The sequence below is a fragment of the Zea mays genome, chromosome 6 (genome assembly GCF_902167145.1).
Source record: "Zea mays cultivar B73 chromosome 6, Zm-B73-REFERENCE-NAM-5.0, whole genome shotgun sequence".
Lineage (NCBI taxonomy): Eukaryota > Viridiplantae > Streptophyta > Magnoliopsida > Poales > Poaceae > Zea > Zea mays.
This window is the reverse complement of record NC_050101.1, coordinates 119431474-119458267: the sequence shown is the minus strand read 5'-3', so window position 1 is coordinate 119458267 and position 26794 is coordinate 119431474. Positions and strand designations below refer to the sequence as shown.

At 44.5% G+C, this 26794-nt stretch overlaps 1 protein-coding gene across 1 annotated transcript; it reads left to right on the top strand.

Annotated features, from left to right (window-relative positions):
- The first annotated feature begins 22315 nt into the window (after positions 1 to 22315).
- Positions 22316 to 26487, top strand: LOC100279917 (uncharacterized). Its single transcript, NM_001156167.1, has 7 exons — positions 22316 to 22876; positions 24183 to 24614; positions 24950 to 25123; positions 25586 to 25699; positions 25779 to 25880; positions 25967 to 26033; positions 26115 to 26487. Exons 1-7 carry the CDS (start codon positions 22448 to 22450, stop codon positions 26180 to 26182), a joined length of 1386 nt encoding a protein of 461 aa, NP_001149639.1. The 5' UTR covers positions 22316 to 22447; the 3' UTR covers positions 26183 to 26487.
- The last annotated feature ends 307 nt before the right edge of the window (positions 26488 to 26794 follow it).

Here is a 26794-nt window from a genome sequence, read left to right as displayed (position 1 = left end):
GGTGCATAGGTTTCACCGAAATCCAAACCTTCGACTTGGGAGTATCCCTTGGCCACAAGTCGAGCTTTGTTCCTTGTCACCACACCATGCTCATCTTGCTTGTTGTGGAAGACCCATTTGGTTCCTACAACATTTTGATTAGGACGTGGAACTAAATGTCATACCTCATTCCTAGTGAAGTTGTTGAGCTCCTCTTGCATTGCCACCACCCAATCCGAATCTTGTAGTGCTTCCTCTACCCTGTGCGGCTCAATAGAGGAAACAAACGAGTAATGTTCACAAAAATGTGCAACACGAGATCTAGTGGTTACCCCCTTATGAATGTCGCCGAGGATGGTGTCGACGGGGTGATCTCGTTGGATTGCTTGGTGGACTCTTGGGTGTGGCGGCCTTTGTTCTTCATCCTCCTTGCCTTGATCATTTGCATCCCCCCCTTGATCATTGCCGTCATCTTGAGGTGGCTCATTTGATTGATCTTCTCCTTCATCAACTTGAGCCTCATCCTCATTTTGAGTTGGTGGGGATGCTTGTGTGGAGGAGGATGGTTGATCTTGTGCATTTGGAGGCTCTTCGGATTCCTTAGGACACACATCCCCAATGGACATGTTCCTTAGTGCGATGCACGGAGCCTCTTCAATACCTATCTCATCAAGATCAACTTGCTCTACTTGAGAGCCGTTAGTCTCATCAAACACAACGTCACAAGAAACTTCAACTTGTCCGGAGGACTTGTTAAAGACTCTATATGCCCTTGTGTTTGAATCATATCCTAGTAAAAAGCCTTCTACTGTCTTAGGAGCAAATTTAGATTTTCTACCTCTTTTAACAAGAATAAAGCATTTGCTACCAAAGACTCTAAAATATGAAATATTGGGCTTTTTACCGGTTAGGAGTTCATAAGATGTCTTCTTGAGGATTCGGTGTAGATATAACCGATTGATGGCGTAGCAGGCGGTGTTGACCGCCTCGGCCCAAAACCGATCCGAAGTCTTGTACTCATCAAGCATGGTTCTTGCCATGTCCAATAGAGTTCTATTCTTCCTCTCCACTACACCATTTTGTTGTGGGGTGTAGGGAGAAGAGAACTCATGCTTGATGCCCTCCTCCTCAAGGAAGCCTTCAATTTGTGAGTTCTTGAACTCCGTCCCGTTGTCACTTCTAATTTTCTTGATCCTTAAGGCGAACTCATTTTGAGCCCGTCTCAAGAATCCCTTTAAGGTCTCTTGGGTATGAGATTTTTCCTGCAAAAAGAACACCCAAGTGAAGCGAGAATAATCATCCACAATTACTAGATAGTACTTACTCCCGCCGATGCTTATGTAAGCGATCGGGCCGAATAGGTCCATGTGTAGGAGCTCCAGTGGCCTGTCGGTCGTCATGATGTTCTTGTGTGGATGATGGGCACCAACCTGCTTTCCTGCTTAGCATGCGCTACAAACCCTGTCTTTCTCAAAATGAACATTGGTTAATCCTAAAATGTGCTCTCCCTTTAGAAGCTTATGAAGATTCTTCATCCCAACATGTGCTAGTCGGCGATGCCAGAGCCAGCCCATGTTAGTCTTAGCAATTAAGCAAGTGTCGAGTTCAGCTTTATCAAAATTCACTAAGTATAGCTGACCCTCTAACACTCCCTTAAATGCTATTGAATCATCACTTCTTCTAAAGACAGTGACACCTACATCAGTGAATAAACAGTTGTAGCCCATTTTGCATAATTGAGATACAGAAAGCAAATTGTAATCTAATGAATCTACAAGAAAAACATTGAAAATAGAATGGTCAGGTGATATAGCAATTTTACCCAATCCTTTGACCAACCCTTGATTTCCATCCCCGAATGTAATAGCTCGTTGGGGATCTTGGTTTTTCTCATAAGAGGAGAACATCTTCTTCTCCCCTGTCATGTGGTTTGTGCACCCGCTGTCGATAATTCAACTTGAGCCCCCGGATGCATAAACCTACAAAACAAGTTTAGTTCTTGACTTTAGGTACCCAAATGGTTTTGGGTCCTTTGGCATTAGACACAAGAACTTTGGGTACCCAAACACAAGTATTTGACCCCTTGTGCTTGCCCCCAACATATTTGGCAACTACCTTGCCAGATTTGTTAGTCAAAACATAAGATGCATCAAAAGTTTTAAATGAGATGTCATGGTCATTTGATGCACTAGGAGTTTTCTTCTTAGGCAACTTAGCATGGGATTGTTGCCTAGAACTAGATGTCTCACTCTTATACATAAAAGCATGATTAGGACCAGAGTGAGACTTCCTAGAGTGAATTTTCCTAATTTTGCTCTCAGGATAACCGGCAGGGTACAAAATGTATCCCTCGTTATCCTGAGGCATGGGAGCCTTGCCCTTAACAAAATTAGACAACTTCTTAGGAGGGGCATTAATTTTGACATTGCCTCCCTGTTGGAAGTCAATGCCATCCTTAATGCCAGGGCGTCTCCCTCTATAGAGCATGCTTCTAGCAAATTTAAACTTTTCATTTTCTAAGTCATGCTCGGCAATCTTAGCATCTAGTTTTGCTATATGATCATTTTGTTGTTTAATTAAAGCCATGTGATCATGAATAACATTAACATTAATATCTCTACATCTAGAACAAATAGAAGTGTGCTCAACAGTAGATGTAGAGGGTTTGCAAGATTTTAATTCTACAACCTTAGCATGCAATATATCATTTTTAGTTCTAAGGTCGGAAATTGTAGCATTGCAAACATCTAACTCTTTAGCCTTAGCAAGCAATTTTTCATTTTCAATCCTAAGGCTAGCAAGAGACATGTTTAATTCTTCAATCTTAGCAAGCAAATCATCATTATCATTTCTAAGATTGGGAATTGAGACATTACAAGCATTAGAATCAACCTTAGCTAACAAATTAGCATTTTTATTTCTAAGGTTGTCAATAGTTTCATGGCAAGAGCTTAGCTCACTAGAAAGTTTTTCACATTTTTCTACTTCTAGAGCGTAAGCATTTTTGACCTTAACATGCTTCTTATTTTCTTTAATAAGGAAGTCCTCTTGGGTGTCCAAAGATCATCCTTTTCATGAATAGCACTAATCAATTCATTAAGTTTCTCTTTTTGTTGCATGTTGAGGTTGGCAAAAAGAGTGTGCAAGTTATCTTCCTCATCACTAGCATTTTCATCACTAGAGGATTCATATCTAGTGGAGGATTTAGATTTAACCTTCTTCTTTTTGTCGTCCTTTGCCATGAGGCACTTGTGGCCGACGTTGGGGAAGAGAAGTCCCTTGGTGACGGCGATGTTGGCGGCGTCCTCGTCGGAGGAGGAGTCGCTAGAGCTTTCGTCGGAGTCCCACTCCCGACAAACATGGGCATCGCCGCCCCTCTTCTTGTAGTATCTCTTCTTCTCCTTTCTTCTCCCCTTCTTGTCGTCGCCCCTGTCACTGTCACTAGATATAGGAAATTTTGCAATAAAATGACCGGGCTTACCACATTTGTAACACACTTTCTTGGAGCGAGGTTTGTAGTCCTCCCCCCTCCTTTGTTTGAGGATTTGGCGGAAGCTCTTGATGACGAGCGCCATTTCCTCATTGTCAAACTTGGAGGCGTCGATTGGTTGTCTACTTGGTGTAGACTCCTCCTTCTTCTCCTCCGTTGCCTTGAATGCAACCGGTTGAGCTTCGGACGTGGAGGGACCGTCAAGCTCGTTGATCTTTCGTGAGCCCTTGATCATAAATTCAAAGCTCACAAAATTCCCGATTACTTCCTCGGGAGTCATTAGTGTGTATCTTGGATTGCCACGAATTAATTGCACTTGAGTAGGGTTAAGGAAAATAAGAGATCTTAGAATAACCTTAACCACCTCGTGGTCATCCCACTTTTTGCTCCCAAGGTTGCGCACTTGGTTCACCAAGGTTTTGAGCCGGTTGTACATGTCTTGTGGCTCCTCCCCTTGGCGTAGACGGAAGCGACCGAGCTCCCCCTCGATCGTTTCCCACTTGGTGATCTTGGTGAGTTCATCACCCTCGTGCGCCGTCTTGAGCACGTCCCAAACTTCCTTGGCGCTTTTTAGTCCTTGCACCTTGTTGTACTCCTCCCTACTTAGAGAGGCGAGGAGTATGGTTGTAGCTTGGGAGTTGAAGTGCTCGATTTGGGCCACCTCGTCCTCATCATAATCCTCATCCCCTACGGATGGTACCTGTGCTCCAAACTCAACAACATTCCATATACTTTTGTGGAGTGAGGTTAGATGAAATTTCATTAAATCACTCCACCTAGCATAATCTTCACCGTCAAAGGTTGGCGGTTTGCCTAATGGAACGGAAAGTAATGGAGTATGTCTAGAAGTACGAGGATAATGTAAGGGGATCTTACTAAACTTCTTGCGCTCATGGCACTTAGAAGTTATGGAGGGCGTGTCGGAGCCGGAGGTAGAAGGTGATGAAGTGTCGGTCTCGTAGTAGACCACCTTCCTCATCTTCTTTATTTTGTCGCCACTCCGATGCGATTTGTGAGAAGAAGTCTTCTTCTCCTTCTTCTTCTCCTTCTTCTTCTCCTTGTTGTGGGACTCTCCCGATGAAGCCTTCCCGTGACTTGTAGCGGGCTTGTCGCCGGTCTCCATCTCCTTCTTGGCGAGTTCTCCCGACATCACTTCGAGCGGTTAGGCTCTAATGAAGCACCGGGCTTTGATACCAATTGAAAGTCTCCTAGAGGGGGGTGAATAGGGCGAAACTGAAATTCTCAAAAATAATCACAACTACAAGCCGGGTTAGCGTTAGAAATATAATTGAGTCTGCGAGAGAGGGTGCAAAACAAATCGTAAGCGAATAAGGAGTGTGACACGTGGATTTGTTTTACCGAGGTTCGGTTCTCGCAAACCTACTCCCCGTTGAGGTGGTCACAAAGACCGGGTCTCTTTCAACCCTTTCCCTCTCTCAAACGATCCCTCGGACAGAGTGAGCTTTCTCTTCTCAAATGCTTGGAACACAAAGTTCCCACAAGGACCACCACAAGATTGGTGTCTCTTGCCTCAATTACAAGTGAGTTTGATCGCAATGAAGAATCAAAGAAAGAAGAAAGCAATCCAAGCGCAAGAGCTCGAAAGAACACAAGCAAATCTCTCTCACTAATCACTAGGGCGTTGTGTGGAGTTTGTAGATGATTTGATCACTTGGGTGTGTCTAGAATTGAATGCTAGAGCTCTTGTAAGTAGTTGAAGTGGGAAAACTTGGATGACTTGAATGTGGGGTGGTTGGGGGTATTTATAGCCCCAACCACCAAACTAGTCGTTTGGTGGTGGCTGACTGTCGTATGGTGCACCGGACAGTCCGGTGCACCAGACATGTCCGGTGCGCCAGCCACGTCACCAGGCCGTTGGGATTCGACCGTTGGAGATTCTGACTTCTGGGCCCGCCTGGCTGTCCGGTGTACACCAGACATGTACTGTAGATTGTCCGGTGCACCGTCTCGCGCGTGCCTGACTTCTGAGCGCTTCTGGCGCGCATTAAATGCGCCTGCAGGTGACCGTTGGCACGAAGTAGCTGTTGCTCTGCTGGTTTACCGGACAGTCCGGTGCACACCGGACAGTCTGGTGAATTATAGCGGAGCAAATTTCCCGAGGCTGGCGAGTTCCAGAGCCGCTCTTCCCTGGGTCACCGGACACTGTCCGGTGTACACCAGACAGTTCGGTGAATTATAGCGGAGCGCCTCTGGATTTTCCCGAAGATGAGGAGTTCAGCGTGAAATCTCCTGGTGCACCGGACACTGTCCGGTGGCACACCGGACAGTCCGGTGCGCCAGACCAGGGAACACTTCGGTTATCCCTTTGCTCCTTTGTTGAACCTCATACTTGGTCCTTTTATTGGCTAAGTGTGAACCTTTGGCACCTGTATAACTTGTACACTAGAGCAAACTAGTTAGTCCAATTATTTGTGTTGGGCAATTCAACCACCAAAATCATTTAGGAAATAGGTGTAAGCCTAATTCCCTTTCATCTTCATTTGTGTTATTGCTTTTATATTATTAGGGTTGGCTTTGATGCCCCAGTGTGATATCAGTTAACCTAGTATCTTACCCTGCTGGACTCCGAATATGCATTTTTGGGGTTAACAGAGCCTGACCTCTTGCATGTTTGCAAATGTTTCTACGAGGTATGCTAGGTGTTCATTTTTTCTTGTCGGCGATGACTATGTCGTCAACATATGTAAAGATATTTTGGCCTATCTGACATTCCAGAATGGTCTTCATCAATCTGAAAAAGTTGACCCCGCATTCTTTAGGCCTCTAGGCATATGAACAAAGCAGTATGTCTCGAAGGGTGTTATGAAACTTGTCTTGGCCTTGTCCTCTTCCTTTAGGTAAATTTGGTGATAACTGGAGAAACAGTCGAGGAGGAACATTACTTCGCAACCTGCAGCCAAGTCGAGTATTTTTTCAATCCTTAGCAGCAGGAAGTTATCCTTGGGGCAGACCTTATTAAGGCTTGTGAATTCCATACACATCCTCCACTTGTCATTCTTTTTATTTACCATGACAACATTAGCAAGCCAGGTTGAGTAATCGATTGGATCAATAAAGTTTGCTTCTAGGAGCCATTAGACCTCTACCTTCGTTGCCACAACCTTTTTGTGTGATATCCTATGAAGTCGTTGTTTCTTTGGTCTGACCGAATGGTTGACACTGAGGTTGTGCTTGATAATGGTGTAGCCTGCAGAGTAGCTTGTGAGGTTTTATTCTATGGAGGTTCAAGGTCTTTAGTTATCCTGTCTCTAGGTAACTTAATTGAAGAGCTTCCTTTAAACCATCACACTCCGCCTGCATCACCTAGGACTTAGCCAGAATACACCCATCTCTATCACAGATGTAGGACTGCTTTAGGTTGCCTCTAATGGTGATCACCCCATTAGAGCATGACACTTTGAGGACCAGGTACGTGTAAATGGGGATCACCATGAACTTTGCGAGCCCTAGCCTCCCTATGATTGCATGGTGGGCCACATCGATGTTTGCCACCTCAAAGTGTAGGAATTCCATGTGAAAGTTCTTCTCAGTGACAAATGTGACAGGTAGAGTTATCTACCCCATGGGACTTGTGTGCTTGCCTAGAATTATCCCAAAGAATGGTGAAGGACTTGGCTTCAAAAATTTCTTTGTCAACCCCATATTTTTGGAAGTCTTGGTGAAGAGGATGTTCAAGTTGCTCCCATCGTCAATGAGGACATAGTGGAGTCGTGTGCCTCCCAACGTCAGGTTTAGGGTGAGAGGATATTGCTCTGGACATGGCATATGGTTAGGATGACCAGATCTATCAGAAGTGATCGATACCTCTAACTAGCGGGGAACTATGGTATAATTGGCTCCATGGCAGAGACATCATGTGCTTTGAGCTTCTGTTTTTCTTTGTGACTCGTATGAGTTAGGGCCACCAATGATGTACATGATGTCCTGTATCAGTTCTGGAAATTTGGTCGTGGTTTTGTCATCTGAGACATTCTTCTTATTGGTTTTGCTGCTTTCCGACTTCTAAGCCTCATGATTATACCCTTTCAAGAGTTTTTTCGTGAAATCCCTAATGTGTCGGCACTCCTAAGTAGCATGCCAACTTTGTGGATGGTAGATTCATCACCCATCCATGATATTTTGGAATTTATTAAGCCTTCATTTCCTAGGTGAGCATTACCTAAGCGTTGCTGAGTTCCTCACTCGATCATATTGACTTGACGTTCTAGCCTACACTTCTGACATTTTCTGGATTGGTCTTTGGTTTTACCTTTTCACTTATCCTTCTAGGTCAAGGACATATCTTGCATCACTTCTTTGCTCATGGAATACTTGTGTACATTTGGAAGAGAGTGGATAGAGTTGTTGGAGCTTTTTGGATAAGCTTGTGTGAGAGCTCCCTATCCCTAAGGCCCTTGCGGAAGACGTAGATGGTTGTTTCCTCCGACATGCTCTAAGCATCGACCTTGACTTTGCGCCAACACTTGATGTAGTTGCACAAGATTTCATCTTCCTTCTATATGACTTGCTCGAGGTCATATTGATTATGTATTCCCTAGCTCAACGGTCATGTTGAAGTTAGTAATGAACATATGCTTCAGATCATCCCATGAATCAATGTAGTTGGCTAGGAGGCCCAATAGCCACTTCCTGATGTTGGGACCAAGACACATTGGCAAGTAATTTTCCATGGCTAAGATATCTCCTCTAGATTTGATAAACCTCGATACAATTCAATGGGTTAGAGCGACCATTGTATTACTTGATCAAAGAAGGCTTGAAATTCTTAGGCCAGCTGACTTAGCTTAGTGGACCTATGAAAGATTTGATAATAGAGGCTGAGAGATAACTTGGAACCTGACCTAGCCGGCCTCATACAAGGACCTCATAGTAGGAGTCGTCATGCTTCACCTCGTATCCATCATTGTCATGAATTGTACATTTGCTGATGTCTTTAGCTTGGGGTAGATGGCATCGATCTAACTCAGCATGATGATCTGTTCCACGAGGAGGAGTTTGAGTCCTATTGTACTAAGATGGTGGTCGAGTCCCCTCTCGATGAGGGCATGATCTGTCCTATCGATGACTCTAGTTTTTGTGAGTGTGCACCAGTTCATCCTAGGTTGGATCATCTAATAACTTGGTAGCATATATGAGCACACTGTCGCATATGCCATCATGTTATGTATCTTTGGCAGGTCATCATGACCCTATGTGTTGCCCTGCGGGGGTGGTGGTGTGATTCTATCCATCAGGAGCTTCGTCATCATGATGTTTTGCATTGGCATGGCGTAAACATGTTCGCCTTGGAAGTCGACTATCTAGATCTGGTCATGAGTATCTTGACCACAACAATGCAACTCTTCTTGGTGTCGTCGTCTTCTCACCGAATGGTCATTGTTGTCATTATCATGGTTAGAGGATTGACCATCCTAATACTCAGAGTACACCATGAACACGAACCGATCTCCCGAGTAATGGGAGTCTAGGCCTGACTAGGTGTTGTAATTCAAGTTGGAGCTTCACATGAATCTTGGTCAGTGTCTAGGCAGAGTCTAAGCCGAAGTGCAAATTGAATCTATAGAATCTTAGGTGAAGGACACCAAAATTGCTAGGGTTTCTAAGGCAAGCTTGAGACTCTCAACCTCATCGGCAATAGAGGTCCCCAAAAAGATCTCTTCTCCTTGTGCATAACCCATAGTTGCCATAAGATCTACCACGATCGACGATGTCAGTGTTTGATAGTCGAGGAAAAAAGGATGATACCTCCATAGAGGATTGACAAGGGGTTCTTGGAGTACTCTAATACCTTTCACGATAAAGGCATGGCCCGATTGTTGGAAGATGGCAACAACAACCCTCCCAACACTGCTAGGGAACTAGGGGTTTCTCAAAGGTTTGGGCCACTGTTGCATACATAACACCTTACATTCTCCTTTTGTGAATTGGATTCAAGAGAATGGCTAAGTCCTATTATAGTTGGCTATCTAGAGCCTAAGAGTATGAATGCGTCTAGTTGCCTGAGTTGGCGACTGTTGTCCCTCAGGTTGCCTGCCTAAGATTGATTGGGGTTGTATGAGTGGGATTAACTCAAGTTATCTGTCTCTATAGGGAGTCCTCCCCCTCCCTTTTATAGACCGAGGGAGAGAGGGTTCCATATGGTAGGTGGGGCCAGACTGAATGCCTGCCTTCTCCTCCATTTATGGGCACCCCATCCCACATTTATGGAAGCCCTGTTGACGCTCAAACTAATGTCTTGGGAGTTTCAGTGGCATTGCAGGTGCCTACACCACCCATACTAGATGCCCTAAGCACCATGTGGTGTGGGAGATAGATATCCCCTAGGGCCTCACTGCATGGGTTGAGTTCATGGGCCATTAGAGGCTTTGAGTGGGCCGAAGGATTAAGTCCATAGGATAGCCGGCTAACTCATACCCAAAGATGGCAGGGAGTTTTCTTGAAGCGTGAAGACATCGTAACAACCATTTTCGATGAAGTCGACTTGGAGATTTATGTCGCCTATGAGTCAGAATAGAATCACCATGCATGTAGCGACGTCCTTAGATTGGCATAAACTTTGTATGTTTAGATGTAGTGATAAGTCTCAGCTTGTAAAACCTAATCTCGTTGTCTATATAAGACGGGATAGGTACCCCCTACAAAATAATTCCACACTCTCGTAGTCTGATAGAGTACTTGATAGTCGCCTAGAGGGGGGGTGAATAGGGCGAAACTGAAATTTACAAATATAAACACAACTACAAGCCGGGTTAGCGTTAGAAATATAAACGAGTCCGAGAGAGAGGGCGCAAAACAAATCCCAAGCGAATAATCAAGTGAGACACGGAGATTTGTTTTACCGAGGTTCGGTTCTTGCAAACCTACTCCCCGTTGAGGAGGCCACAAAGGCCGGGTCTCTTTCAACCCTTCCCTCTCTCAAACGGTCCCTCGGACCGAGTGAGCTTTCTCTTCTTAAATCAAAAGCCGGGAACAAAACTTCCCCGCAAGGGCCACCACACAATTGGTGCCTCTTGCCTTGATTACAATTGAGTGTTGGTCACAAGAGCAAGTGAGAAAGAAAGAAAGCGATCCAAGCGCAAGAGCTCAAATGAACACGGCAAATCACTCTCACTAGTCACTTAGGGTTTGTGTGGGATTGGAGAGGATTTGATCTCTTTGGGTGTGTCTAGAATTGAATGCCTAGCTCTTGTAAGTGGTTGAGAAGTGGAAGACTTGGATGCAATGAATGGTGGGGTGGTTGGGGTATTTATAGCCCCAACCACCAAACTTGACCGTTGGCTGGAGGCGTCTGCTCGATGGCGCACCGGACAGTCCGGTGCACACCGGACAGTCCGGTGCCCCTGCCACGTCATCACTGCCGTTGGATTCTGACCGTTGGAGCTTCTGACTTCTGGGCCCTCCTGGGTGTCCGGTGCACACCGGACATGTACTGTTTGATGTCCGGTGCACCGGTATGGGCATGTCTGACGTCTGCGCGCGCTGTGCGCGCATTAAATGCACCGCAGGGAGCCATTGGCGCCGAAAAGAGCCGTTGCTCCGCTGGTACACCGGACAGTCCGGTGCACACCGGACAGTCCGGTGAATTTTAGCGGAGCGGCTGCCACGCGAACCCGAGGCTGGCGAGTTCCGGAGACCGCGCTTCCTTGGAGCACCGGACATGTCCGGTGCACACCGGACAGTCCGGTGAATTATAGCGCGCCGGCTTCCGAGAAATCCCGAGAGTGAAGAGTTTAGGTCTGAGTCCCCTGGTGCACCGGACAGGTACTGTTCACTGTCCGGTGGCACACCGGACAGTCCGGTGCCCCAGACCAGGGTTGCCTTCGGTTGCCCTTTTGCTCCTTTGTTGAATCCAAAACTTGGTCTTTTTATTGGCTGAGTGTGAACCTTTTACACCTGTATAATCTATACACTTGGGTAAACTAGTTAGTCCAATTATTTGTGTTGGGCAATTCAACCACCAAAATTATTTAGGAACTAGGTGTAAGCCTAATTCCCTTTCAATCTCCCCCTTTTTGGTGATTGATGCCAACACAAACCAAAGCAAACAGAGATGTGCATAATTGAACTAGTTTGCATAATGTAAGTGTAAAGGTTGCTTGGAATTGAGCCAATATAACTACTTACAAGATATGCATGGAATGTTTCTTTCTTATTTGACATTTTGGACCACATTTGCACCACATGTTTTGTTTTTGCAAATCCTTTTGTAAATCCATTTCAAAGATCTTTTGCAAATAGTCAAATGTAAATGAATAGGAGTTTGCAAAGCATTTTCAAGATTTGAAATTTTCTCCCCCTGTTTCAAATGCTTTTCCTTTGACTAAACAAAACTCCCCCTAAAGGAGATCCACCTCTTAGTGTTCAAGAAGGTTTTGATATATCATTTTTGAAATACTACTTTCTCCCCCTTTTGAACACAATAGGATATCAATTGATAAATACTTTTGGAAAGCACTAAGTTTTTGAAATTGGTGGTGGTGCGGTCCTTTTGCTTTGGGCTCATTTCTCCCCCTTTTTGGCATGAATCGCCAAAAATGGAATCATTAGAGCCCTTAAAGTAATTTCTTCCCCTTTGGTCATAAGTAAATGAGTTAAGATTATACCAAAGACGAAATCCGGTCCTTTTGCTTTGGGCTTTTACTTTCTCCCCCAAAGACAAGGTCCTTTTCTTGGAGCGATGGCGAAGGATGAGTTACGGAGTGGAAGCCTTTGTCTTCGCCGAAGACTCCAATTCTCTTTCAATATACCTGTGACTTGGTTTGAGATAGACTTGAAAACACATTAGTCATAGTATATAAAGAGATATGATCAAAGGTATTCAAATGAGCTATGTGTGCAAGCTAGCAAAAGAAATTTCTAGAATCAAGAATATTGAGCTCATGCCTAAGTCGGGTAAAAGATTGTTCATCAAGAGGCTTGGTAAAGATATCGGCTAATTGATCTTTAGTATTAATGTAAGAAATCTCGATATCCCCCTTTTGTTGGTGATCCCTAAGAAAATGATACCGAATGGCTATGTGCTTAGTGCGGCTATGCTCGACGGGATTGTCGGCCATTTTGATTGCACTCTCATTATCACATAGCAAAGGGACTTTGGTTAATTTGTAACCGTAGTCCCGCAGGGTTTGCCTCATCCAAAGCAATTGCGCGCAACAATGACCTGCGGCAATGTACTCGGCTTCGGCGGTGGAAAGAGCGACCGAATTTTGCTTCTTTGAAGCCCAAGACACCAAGGATCTTCCCAAGAACTGGCAAGTCCCCGATGTGCTCTTCCTATTGATTTTGCACCCCGCCCAATCGGCATCCGAATAACCAATCAAATCAAATGTGGATCCTCGAGGGTACCAAAGCCCAAACTTAGGAGTATAAGCTAAATATCTCAAGATTCGTTTTACGGCCGTAAGGTGGGATTCCTTAGGGTCGGATTGGAATCTTGCACACATGCAAACGGAAAGCATAATGTCCGGTCGAGATGCACATAAATAAAGCAATGAACCAATCATCGACTGGTATACCTTTTGATCCACGGACTTACCTCCCGTGTCGAGGTCGAGATGCGCATTAGTTCCCATGGGTGTCTTGATGGGTTTGGCATCTTTCATCCCAAACTTGTTTAGAATGTCTTGAGTGTACTTTGTTTGGCTAATGAAGGTGCCCTCTTGGAGTTGCTTCACTTGGAATCCTAAGAAATACTTCAACTCCCCCATCATAGACATCTCGAATTTCTGTGTCATAATTCTACTAAACTCTTTACAAGTAGACTCGTTAGTAGATCCAAATATAATATCATCAACATAAATTTGGCATACAAACAAGTCATTTTCAAGGGTTTTAGTAAAGAGCGTAGGATCGGCTTTACCGACTTTGAATCCATTTGCAATAAGAAAATCTCTAAGGCATTCATACCATGCTCTTGGGGCTTGCTTGAGCCCATAAAGCGCCTTAGAGAGCCTATAGACATGGTTAGGGTACTCACTGTCTTCAAAGCCGGGAGGTTGCTCAACATAGACTTCTTCCTTGATTGGTCCGTTGAGGAAGGCACTTTTCACGTCCATTTGATAAAGCTTAAAGCCATGGTAAGTAGCATAGGCTAATAATATGCGAATTGACTCAAGCCTAGCTACGGGTGCATAGGTTTCACCAAAATCCAAACCTTCGACTTGTGAATACCCCTTGGCCACGAGTCGAGCTTTGTTCCTTGTCACCATACCATGCTCGTCTTGTTTGTTGCGGAAGACCCATTTGGTTCCTACAACATTTTGGTTAGGACGTGGAACTAAATGCCATACCTCATTCCTAGTGAAGTTGTTGAGCTCCTCTTGCATTGCCACCACCCAATCCGAATCTTGAAGTGCTTCCTCTACCCTGTGTGGCTCAATAGAGGAAACAAAAGAGTAATGTTCACAAAAATGAGCAACACGAGATCTAGTAGTTACCCCCTTATGAATGTCGCCGAGGATGGTGTCGACGGGGTGATCTCTTTGTATTGCTTGGTGGACTCTTGGGTGTGGCGGCCTTGGTTCTTCCTCGTCCTCCTTTTCTTGATCATTTGCATCTCCCCCTTGATCATTGCCGTCATCTTGAGGTGGCTCATTTGCTTGATCTTCTACTTCATCAACTTGAGCTTCATCCTCATTTTGAGTCGGTGGAGATGCTAGCGTGGAAGAGGATGGTTGATCTTGTGTAGTTGGAGGCTCTTCGGATTCCTTAGGACACACATCCCCAATGGACATGTTCCTTAGCGCTATGCATGGAGCCTGTTCTTCACCTATCTCATCAAGATCAACTTGCTCTATTTGAGAGCCGTTAGTTTCATCAAACACAACGTCACATGAGACTTCAACTAGTCCAGTGGACTTGTTAAAGACCCTATATGCCCTTGTGTTTGAGTCATAACCAAGTAAAAAGCCTTCTACAGTCTTAGGAGCAAATTTAGATTTTCTACCTCTTTTAACAAGAATAAAGCATTTGCTACCAAAAACTCTAAAGTATGAAATGTTGGGCTTTTTACCGGTTAGGAGTTCATATGATGTCTTCTTGAGGATTCGGTGAAGATATAACCGGTTGATGGCGTAGCAGGCGGTGTTGACCGCTTCGGCCCAAAACCGGTCCGGTGTCTTGTACTCATCAAGCATGGTTCTTGCCATGTCCAATAGAGTTCGATTCTTCCTCTCCACTACACCATTTTGTTGTGGCGTGTAGGGAGAGGAGAACTCATGCTTGATGCCCTCCTCCTCAAGGAAGCCTTCAATTTGAGAGTTTTTGAACTCCGTCCCGTTGTCGCTTTTTATTTTCTTGATTCTTAAGCCGAACTCATTTTGAGCCCGTCTCAAGAATCCCTTTAAGGTCTCTTGGGTTTGAGATTTTTCCTGTAAAAAGAATACCCAAGTGAAGCGAGAATAATCATCCACTATTACAAGACAATACTTACTCCCGCCGATGCTTATGTAAGCAATCGGGCCGAATAGATCCATGTGGAGTAGCTCAAGCGGCCTGTCGGTCGTCATGATATTCTTGTGTGGATGATGGGTGCCAACTTGCTTCCCTGCTTGGCATGCGCTACAAATCCTGTCTTTCTCAAAATGAACATTGGTTAGTCCTAAAATGTGCTCCCCCTTTAGAAGCTTATGAAGATTCTTCATTCCAACATGGGCTAGTCGGCGGTGCCAGAGCCAACCCATGTTAGTCTTAGCAATTAAGCAAGTGTCGAGTTCAGCTCTATCAAAATCTACCAAGTATAGCTGACCCTCTAACACTCCCTTAAATGCTATTGAATCATCACTTCTTCTAAAGACAGTGACACCTATATCAGTGAATAGACAGTTGTAGCCCATTTGACATAATTGAGAAACAGAAAGCAAGTTGTAATCTAAAGAATCAACAAGAAAAACATTGGAAATAGAATGGTCAGGAGATATAGCAATTTTACCAAATCCTTTGACCAAACCTTGATTTCCATCCCCGAATGTGATAGCTCGTTGAGGATCTTGGTTTTTCTCATATGAGGAGAACATCCTTTTCTCCCCTGTCATGTGGTTTGTGCACCCGCTGTCGAGTATCCAACTTGAGCCCCCGGATGCATAAACCTACAAAACAATTTTAGTTCTTGACTTTAGGTACCCAAACGGTTTTGGGTCCTTTGGCATTAGACACAAGAACTTTGGGTACCCAAACACAAGTCTTGGAACCCTTGTGTTTGCCCCCAACAAACTTGGCAACCACTTTGCCGAATTTGTTAGTAAGCACATAAGAAGCATCAAAAGTTTTAAATGAAATGGCATGATCATTTGATGCATTAGGAGTTTTCTTTCTAGGCAACTTGGCATGGGTTGGTTGCCTAGAGCTAGATGTCTCACCCTTATACATAAAAGCATGATTAGGGCCAGAGTGAGACTTCCTAGAATGAATTCTCCTAATTTTGCTCTCAGGATAGCCGGCAGGGTATAAAATGTAGCCCTCGTTATCCTGAGGCATGGGAGCCTTGCCCTTAACAAAGTTAGACAAGTTCTTAGGAGGGGCATTAATTTTGACATTGTCTCCCCTTTGGAAGCCAATGCCATCCTTAATGCCAGGGCGTCTCCCATTATAAAGCATGCTACGAGCAAATTTAAATTTCTCATTTTCCAAGTTGTGCTTGGCAATTTTAGCATCTAGTTTTGCTATATGATCATTTTGTTGTTTAATTAAAGCCATATGATCATGAATAGCATTAATATCAATATCTCTACATCTAGTACAAATAGATACATGCTCAATAATAGATGTAGAGGGTTTGCAAGAATTAAGTTCAACAATCTTATCATGAAGAATATCAATTTTATCTCTAAGATCGGCGATTGTAACTTTGCAAACATCAAAATCTTTAGCCTTAGCAATCAAATTTTCATTCTCTAATCTAAGGCTAGCAAGAGAAATGTTTAATTCTTCAATCCTAGTAAGCAAATTATCATTATTATCTCTAGGATTGGGAATTGAAACATTACAAACATGAGAATCAACCTTAGCATTTAAACTAGCATTTTCATTTCTAAGGTTGTCAATTATCTCACGGCATGTGCTTAGCTCACTAGACAATTTTTCACATTTTTCTACTTCTAGAGCATAAGCCTTTTTAACCTTAACATGTTTCTTGTTTTCTTTAATTAGACAATCCTCTTGGGAGTCCAAAAGGTCATCCTTTTCATGAATAGCGCTAATCAATTCATTTAGTTTTTCTTTTTGCTCCATGTTAAGATTGGCAAAGAGAATACGCAAATTATCCTCCTCATCACTAGCATTATCATCACTAGACGATTCATATTTAGTGGAGGAGTTGGATTTAACCTTCTTCTTTTTGCCGTCCTTTGCCATGAGGCACTTGTGGCCGACGTTGGGGAAGAGAAGTCCCTTGGTGACGGCGATGTTGGCGGCGTCCTCGTCGTCGGAGGAGTCGCTTGAGCTCTCGTCGGAATCCCATTCCCGACAAACATGGGCATCGCCGCCCTTCTTCTTGTAGTACCTTTTCTTCTCCTTTCTTCTCCCCTTCTTGTCGTCGCCTCGATCACTGTCACTAGATATAGGACATTTAGCAATAAAATGACCGGGCTTACCACATTTGTAGCAAACCTTCTTAGAGCGGGACTTGTAGTCTTTCCCCCTCCTTTGTTTGAGGATTTGGCGGAAGCTCTTGATGACGAGCGCCATCTCCTCATTGTCAAGCTTGGAGGCGTCTATTGGTTGTCGACTTGGTGTAGACTCCTCCTTCTTCTCCTCCGTTGCCTTGAATGCAACGGGTTGGGCTTCAGATGAGTCGCCAAGCTCGTTGATTTTCCTCGAGCCTTCTATCATGCACTCAAAACTTACAAAATGCCCGATAACTTCCTCGGGGGTCATTTTAGTATATCTAGGATTACCACGAATTAATTGAACTTGAGTGGGATTAAGAAAAATGAGAGATCTTAAAATAACATTTACCACTTCATGATCGTCCCACTTCTTGCTCCCGAGGTTGCGCACTTGGTTCACCAAAGTCTTGAGCCGGTTGTACATGTGTTGTGGCTCCTCCCCTTTGTGAAGCCGGAACCGACCGAGCTCCCCCTCGATCGTTTCCCGCTTGGTGATCTTGGTGAGCTCGTCTCCCTCGTGCGCGGTTTTGAGTACATCCCAAACCTCCTTGGCGTTCTTCAACCCTTGTACTTTGTTATATTCCTCTCTACTTAGTGAGGCGAGGAGTATTGTTGTGGCTTGTGAGTTGAAGTGCTCGATTTGGGCCACCTCATCCTCATCATAGTCTTGATCCCCTACTGACGGTACCTGCGCACCACACTCAACAACATCCCATATACCTTTGTGGAGCGAGGTTAGATGAAATCGCATTAAATCGCTCCACCTAGCATAATCTTCACCATCAAAAGTTGGTGGTTTGCCTAATGGGACGGAAAGTAAAGGTGTATGCTTTGAAATGCGAGGGTAGCGTAGGGGAATCTTACTATACTTCTTGCGCTCTTGGCGCTTAGAAGTGACGGATGCCGCGTCGGAGCCGGAGGTGGAAGGTGATGAAGTGTCGGTCTCGTAGTAGACCACCTTCCTCATCCTCTTGTGCTTGTCACCGCTCCGATGCGGCTTGTGGGAAGAAGATTTTTCCTTCTTCTCTTTGTGATGAGAAGAAGATTTCTTCTGCTTCCCTTTGTTGGAGGAGATCTTCTTCTTCTCCTTCCTCTTGGTGCGGGACTCTTCCGATGAAGTGCTCCCTTGGCTTGTAGTGGGCTTTTCGCCGGTCTCCATCTCCTTCTTGGCGTGATCTCCCGACATCACTTCGAGCGGTTAGGCTCTAATGAAGCACCGGGCTCTGATACCAATTGATAGTCGCCTAGAGGGGGGGTGAATAGGGCGAAACTGAAATTTACAAATATAAACACAACTACAAGCCGGGTTAGCGTTAGAAATATAAACGAGTCCGAGAGAGAGGGCGCAAAACAAATCCCAAGCGAATAATCAAGTGAGACACGGAGATTTGTTTTACCGAGGTTCGGTTCTTGCAAACCTACTCCCCGTTGAGGAGGCCACAAAGGCCGGGTCTCTTTCAACCCTTCCCTCTCTCAAACGGTCCCTCGGACCGAGTGAGCTTTCTCTTCTTAAATCAAAAGCCGGGAACAAAACTTCCCCGCAAGGGCCACCACACAATTGGTGCCTCTTGCCTTGATTACAATTGAGTGTTGGTCACAAGAGCAAGTGAGAAAGAAAGAAAGCGATCCAAGCGCAAGAGCTCAAATGAACACGGCAAATCACTCTCACTAGTCACTTAGGGTTTGTGTGGGATTGGAGAGGATTTGATCTCTTTGGGTGTGTCTAGAATTGAATGCCTAGCTCTTGTAAGTGGTTGAGAAGTGGAAGACTTGGATGCAATGAATGGTGGGGTGGTTGGGGTATTTATAGCCCCAACCACCAAACTTGACCGTTGGCTGGAGGCGTCTGCTCGATGGCGCACCGGACAGTCCGGTGCACACCGGACAGTCCGGTGCCCCTGCCACGTCATCACTGCCGTTGGATTCTGACCGTTGGAGCTTCTGACTTCTGGGCCCTCCTGGGTGTCCGGTGCACACCGGACATGTACTGTTTGATGTCCGGTGCACCGGTATGGGCATGTCTGACGTCTGCGCGCGCTGTGCGCGCATTAAATGCACCGCAGGGAGCCGTTGGCGCCGAAAAGAGCCGTTGCTCCGCTGGTACACCGGACAGTCCGGTGCACACCGGACAGTCCGGTGAATTTTAGCGGAGCGGCTGCCACGCGAACCCGAGGCTGGCGAGTTCCGGAGACCGCGCTTCCTTGGAGCATCGGACATGTCCGGTGCACACCGGACAGTCCGGTGAATTATAGCGCGCCGGCTTCCGAGAAATCCCGAGAGTGAAGAGTTTAGGTCTGAGTCCCCTGGTGCACCGGACAGGTACTGTTCACTGTCCGGTGGCACACCGGACAGTCCGGTGCCCCAGACCAGGGTTGCCTTCGGTTGCCCTTTTGCTCCTTTGTTGAATCCAAAACTTGGTCTTTTTATTGGCTGAGTGTGAACCTTTTACACCTGTATAATCTATACACTTGGGTAAACTAGTTAGTCCAATTATTTGTGTTGGGCAATTCAACCACCAAAATTATTTAGGAACTAGGTGTAAGCCTAATTCCCTTTCAGTACTCTATTTTGTAACCTCAAAACTCAGATCAATTCCATCAAAACAAAGCACATGACGTAGGGTATTACGCATTTCGGTGGCCCAAACCTATATAAATCTTCGTGTTCTGTCGTGCTGTGCACGAACCATTGAGCTATCATTGACCTCACCAACCACAAAAACGCAGTGTGGTACAACCCATAGTGTGTTGATAGTGCTAAACACTGACCTGTGGAACGAATGCAAGTTTATCGAAAGCCTGATCATGGTAGGGAGAGAAGTAGGCTCTCCGTGCCTCCATAGAAGTCTTGGGAAGTTGAATCTTACATCATCAATGACCAAGAGTGCTTAGTGGGTGACCCTCGAATGTGATAGTTCATGGAGACCACCGACTATATCATCATAGTGGTTGAACCTAGGCGTGCCATAGAGCACGCAAGCTGCCACAGTGCCATGATGGTACCACACGCTGGCTTACCTGGGCCTGACAACCAGGGAGTAAGCATGATGCTAATACCACTTGTACCTACTATGTTGAACAAGGCACATTACATCTTATGACCTAACCAACTCCTTGACAGACCATGATGTCAGTGGTGTACCACACGATGAGTCACTGATAGACGTAATGGCCCTTACTGCCCCTACCTGGCACACCAACTGTCAAGTAATATTCGCTAGCGATTTTATGAGGTGGATCACAAGATCAAGAACTGAAGGTAAATGCATAGAAGAGTCAAGGATTTATACAACTTCAGACTCTTAATGTGAGATAATACTTTATGTCCCTTGTGCTGGTGGCTATTGCTTATGATCTGATGATCAGCTCTCTTGGGATGCATCGTCCCTTCTTTTATAGTCAAGGAGAGAGATGACTACAAGAAGGTTATAAGGTCTCCTACTAGATAAGGATATATATATTGATCCCTTCATGCCATCAAAATTATGGGTTTCCTTGAATGCCATGCTCTGGCACGACTAATCTTTCAATCTGATAAGCAATTAGGCAAGAAACTAATAATTATACGACTCTGTGTGGCAATGGGTCGACAGACAACGATTGGGGGCAGGTGATGGTCATACTGCATGTTCAATATGGCATCGACATCGACCCTCTTTCACTACTAAAATCATCAATGTTGATCCCCCTTTGACAATGGGATGGTGGAGGAGAAAAGAATGGGATGCACCAGGCTAGGGTGTCGTCAATATCTGGATAGGCACTACCAGCGTGCCCCCTATAGGCTTAAACCGAGACGAATCATTGACCTCCACTTTGTGTGGAGTGCTAATGGAGAAATTTCATGGAGACGTTAGACAATCAAAATGTTTTACCACTATTACTATATTTAGCTTTCTTTAATTTGTGGCTAATTCATATATTCTAATAGCCTTATTTTTGTAGGTCGCGTCAATGACCCAATGGACCGACCGACCTATTTCTATCTTGATGGACGTAGCTCGAGCCTATTCACATACGACAACCGATCATGCCTAGGCCTGGACATTCGGTAAAATCTGAAACTTCGACTCGGTTATTTCAGTTTTAAAAAACTTTGGTTTTCAGAACAACAGACCGATTGGTGTATAGAATATAGAGAAACCGATCAATTCGGTTTTCGATGTTTTTGGTTTTACCGAATAACCGAAACACATGTAATCCAATTTCCTAGACTGTGGCCCTGTATACATGATGCATGCGACCCACCCAATTTTGAGACAAAAATACAATCAACTTCTAGAAACTAAAACAACACATCCATTCATCCAACATACTGATTACTGAATGTTTACAATAACTGAAAGTTTGAAACTTTCGACATTCAACCATACAACAAACTAAAAGTTCACAGAATCATAGCCGACCAGATGGGCGTGGTCGACCAGAGGATGAGACCCGCTGCAGGTGAACCAGGACTACTGGATCTAGACGAGGGTGCGTCGCCGATGAACGAGGATGAGGATGAGGATGAGGCCCGTGAGTGGGTGAGGTGCCGTCGTGTCGAAGTTGGTCGGTGGATGAACCAGGATGCGCCGTTGTCGCCTAGATGGAATGAAGCTGCGTCTGCGAGAGATTACCTGATTAGGGTTCGTGGCTGTGGCTTCGTGCTCGTGCCACAGCATATGCGGCTGGCCGATGCGATGCCCGCTCCGCGGCTCTTATACCCACTCCACTTCCACCACAGCAGCCCAGCCTAGGTGTTATGGCCAGTGGTGGGCTGGTGGCCAATAAGATACTTTGTTGTACCTAATTTCAAATTTAGTGTTTGGTTAATTCGGTTCTCTATAGTATAAAAAATGAACCCAACACCGTAAACCGAAATTTGTAAAATATAGAACTGAATCCGAACACCAAACCATCGAAACTTCGGTTGGGTTTTTAAAAATTTGGTTCCATGTTGGTGAAAAAAATGCCCACACCTAATCACGCCCTCAAGGAGAGGCTTGAACAGTTGAGCGTACCATTTTTACTTAAGGACAATAATAAACTTTGCAACACGCATCACAAGGGCAAACAAGAAGTTCCGTTGCAAAGTCCGCCACGTTCCGTTGAGAAAGAGGTAAACCTGTCTGTCGCCCGTCTCCGGCGCTCCCAAAGCCCCGCAGCGCCAAAAGCCCAAACCCCCGTGGGCCCACGACCCCATCCTCCATATACACTGATACACACGGGCAACGCTCCGCCTCGCAGCCAGCAGGACACCACTCATCTTCTTCTCCCCCGCCTCGTTTCCATCGCCACCACCCTCTTCTCCTGCGGTCCTCCCCCGTCCCACTCCCACCCCCCTCGCCTCCGCCTCCACTGCAGCTGCCGCCATGCAGAGCCTCCTCCTGCCCACCGCTGCCGTGGCCCCGGTGGCGCCTCCGTGCGGAAGGCGGAATCTCCCGGGACGCCTCTCCGTCCGCGCCTCCGCGACGGTGGTAGCGGCACCGCGGCGGGAGACGGATCCCAAGAAGCGGGTGGTGATCACGGGGATGGGGCTGGTCTCCGTTTTCGGGAACGATGTAGACGCTTACTACGACCGCCTGCTAGTCGGGGAGAGCGGCATCGGGCCCATCGACCGCTTCGACGCTTCTAAGTTCCCCACCCGCTTTGCCGGTCAGATCCGGGGCTTCTCCTCCGAGGGATACATCGACGGAAAGAACGACCGCCGCCTTGATGATTGCCTCCGATACTGCATCGTCAGTGGCAAGAAGGCTCTCGAGGCCTCCGGTATCGCCCACGGCTCCAAGCCCATGGAAAAGGTAGCTAGCACTGGAAACACACCTCGGATTGCTTTTGTTTTAAATGCTGATTTTTACTGTCAGGTAGAGCTGTCAATTGCCTACGTTGGGACCTTCGGTCAGATATAAACAAACAGTCTCTGGTATTGCGCTTTTGATAAATCTGGGGACGTTGGTTGGTTCATTGTGTGATGCTGACTACAATTTACTTGTTTTTGGATTGGAATGTGACTCCGGGGATGGTGAGATTCGTGACCTTTGATGGCTTAGACGCAGAGACGCTAAATAGTGGCAGGATATGCCATCTTAGCTTGGCCCGAGGAGTAACACTTGTGTTCAGTCTAGACTCTGAAATTAACGATCTCTATGACACATTTAGATATCATGTGGAAAGGAATAAAATGTGCTATCCCGGATGATCGATTGTAGTTTGAAGTTGATAGGGTTCTTCTGGTTCTTCAACTCTTTGGTGCATAACAGGGAAACAAGGTGAAACTTTTTTAATATTAGTATTGGTTTCTGTAGTGCTAGATACTTCAATAAGGTTTTTGCTGTAAAGGGTCTCTGAATGCATTCATGTCCGCATCATAGGAACTCCTGAACTTGGCAGAATTGCTTAATCTAAAGAGCATTATGCCGTAAATTTTCAGCAGCAAATTGCTCGTCAGGATTTGTGCAGCAGTGTAGATATATAGTACAGTCTCTATTTTTGAGTAGTAAGCACAATGCTACAGTTGTCTATTTGGCTAAATTAGCGCATCGATTTCCATTGCAACCGTGGTGTAGGGCAAAACGACAAGTGTCTTACAATTAGAACAGTATTAACATAGGCACAACAGGTTTAATTCGTATTAACATAGCTCTGCGAAAATCTGTTGTTTCGTTTGATGATTCACTTGCATTATGGTGATTTTTCTAGCAAAGTACTACCTTTTTCCAGGCATATTGTGGACGGATAGTGTCATTAGAAGCATATTTTAACCATTATTGTTTTATAATATTGCTAGTCTCTGCAAAATCAATGTCGCATTAAAAGTTGTTTGAGTATAAATCTGTTGATATAGCTTTTGTACTCCAAACACACATAATTTGACTAATTGTTGGTTGGGTTTACGAGTTTGGTTTCTTCAAAATAAACACGCCCTACAGGTCAGAGGGAGTAGCATTTTTGGATTAAATCAAATTGTCTTCTAGCACATCAAACTATGGTTTGTACTGTATTGATAGTAGTTTCATCTGGTAGTTTGATATTTTTACTAGTACTATAAGATTTTTTCACTGTTAATGCTACATTTGATGCTAATTGGTAAAATATTCTCTCTGGCAGATTGACAAGACCCGGGCCGGTGTGCTTGTGGGCACTGGTATGGGTGGCCTCACGGTGTTTTCGGATGGTGTCCAGAATCTCATTGAGAAGGGATACAGAAAGATAACTCCTTTCTTCATCCCATATGCTATCACAAACATGGGTTCTGCCCTGCTTGGAATGGACATTGGTTTCATGGGTCCAAATTACTCCATCTCAACTGCCTGTGCTACCTCGAACTACTGTTTCTATGCTGCAGCAAACCATATCCGTAGAGGCGAAGCTGATATAATGATAGCTGGTGGCACTGAAGCTGCAATTATTCCAATTGGTGTTGGTGGCTTTGTTGCATGTAGAGCACTGTCACAGAGGAATGATGACCCTAAAACAGCATCCAGGCCTTGGGACAAGGATCGTGATGGTTTTGTCATGGGTGAAGGAGCTGGAGTCCTGGTATGATATATTAACATTATTTGTTATATTGTTAAACACTTAAACCTATAAACTGCAAAAGAAATTATTTTTTATTTAACAGTTTGTTAGAGACTTAGAGTAACTTCCACTCAGCTTTGATGCACCCAGGGTCTATCTCTAGCTGCTCCAAAACTTCAGTTACAATGGATGTTTTCTGTAGTCTATATTCAATTGATCATTCATCTTTTGCCATGTATATTCTTATGCCATGATGATAAGATATTTCATGCTTGTCATTCCTTTTTGCCATGGAATTATGATTTTTCTATCCATTAATCAATATTCTAATCCCTAGTTCTTTTTATTTGACAAAGGTCATGGAGAGCCTAGAGCATGCAATGAAACGTGATGCACCAATAATTGCGGAGTATTTAGGAGGTGCTGTGAACTGTGATGCTTACCATATGACTGATCCGAGATCTGATGGTCTTGGTGTTTCATCTTGCATCAAGCAAAGCCTTAAAGATGCTGGTGTGGCGCCTGAGGAGGTATTTTGAATTTTAGATGTTAAAAATACCGCTTAATTTCATATTTGTTCCATTATGCTTAACCTTGTCTGTAACTCTGTGTTTTCTAGAGTGACAGCTCGTAATTCTTAAATAGTGAAACTATAGTTCTGCAATTTGGCATGGTTGCCACACTTTGGGTTCAGATATGGTTCACTCATCTAGCTGGTGTCTAACTATACACTGTAAATGGAAATTCCTTACACATTTCACAGCTATATGTTTTTCCTTGATAAGCTGGAAGGGCAGGTCTAGTGCACTTGTGAGAGTTGTCTCATTGAGTTATCAGGTCATGGCTTTGAAGGCTTGTCTCGGTTTACCTCTACCCTAGACCCTACTCATGTGGGAGCCTCTGGCACTATGTCTGCTTCCCTAAAGTTGGATTGACTTCATTAATTCTTCGAGGAATCTTAAGTAAATGGGACACTTACGAACTATTTGCAGGTCAACTATATTAATGCTCATGCAACATCAACCCTTGCTGGTGATCTGGCAGAGGTGAATGCCATCAAGCAAGTCTTCAAGGACCCATCTGGGATTAAAATAAATGCAACCAAGGTATTTCAACCTATCAATATTATTTCAGATATTGATTCATTGCCCCTTCCTGATTGCTGATGTGATCTTTTATTTGCAGTCCATGATAGGACATTGCCTTGGCGCAGCAGGCGGTTTGGAAGCCATTGCTACTATTAAAGCGATAACTACTGGATGGGTGCATCCAAGCATAAACCAATTTGTAAGTAACAGCACGGTAAATTTAGCTACCATTCTATTAGAATCTGTTTGCCACTAAACCTGAGCTACATTCTCTGTTGATTGCAGAACCCAGAGGAAGCAGTTGAATTTGACACTGTACCTAATGTAAAAAAGCAGCATGAAGTGAATGTTGGTTGGTATCAATTTCAAGGCACTCTAATCCCCCCAAACAAAACCTCCTTTTTCACTTATATTTGTCTGTATTGCCATGCAGGTATCTCAAATTCCTTTGGATTTGGAGGTCACAATTCTGTCGTAGTATTTGCACCATTTAAGCCATAAGGTGTTCCTTGCCTCACAAATCTTGGTCAGAACAGTGAGATCTGATTTCTGCGTTCAATTTTCATGTGTTCTCTTCGGGGGGGAAGTAATGTCAGATTTGAACCAGCAACGTTAAAAATGAACTAAAGATGAGATACATTGCGTTTTAGATGACTCCATGTTCACTTAGATTGAGCGCGGCTGTACAACATTCCTTTGAACCATTTGTAATTGATTGTACTGTTTTTCATGTAATGGAAGAGGAGTCTTGTAGATGCACATCTGGACCTTCTAGTTAAATAGCATACAAATGAATTTGGAAGGCAGGAATTCTGTCCCTATTGCTGGATCTGGACTCTTTTATGCATTTTTTTTTAAAATGGCTATATATACAAACGCGCGCTTCAATTAAACTTGCACTAAATAAATGGTGTGCAATAACAGACTAGTGTAATATTTTGGAAAGTAAAAACTTGAATACGTTTTAAGTCGTGAAATATATGCTTGTGAACCGGAAACAAAAAGTCTTCACAAAAATAAAGCATTTCTGCCACTGGTTTTAAAGGGGGTTAAGATTTTGGTGGTTAATTAACAACATATCCAAGTAATGGATTTGGGTTATGAAATAAAGTG

Bases quoted from the DNA above. Each gene is read 5' to 3' on its own strand.
- LOC100279917 (NM_001156167.1), top strand. From the start codon at position 22,448: ATGCAGAGCCTCCTCCTGCCCACCGCTGCCGTGGCCCCGGTGGCGCCT. The intron at 25,700-25,778 runs GTATTTCAACCT...TTTTATTTGCAG, and splicing joins TTAAAATAAATGCAACCAAG to TCCATGATAGGACATTGCCT. The intron at 26,034-26,114 runs GTTGGTATCAAT...ATTGCCATGCAG, and splicing joins GCAGCATGAAGTGAATGTTG to GTATCTCAAATTCCTTTGGA.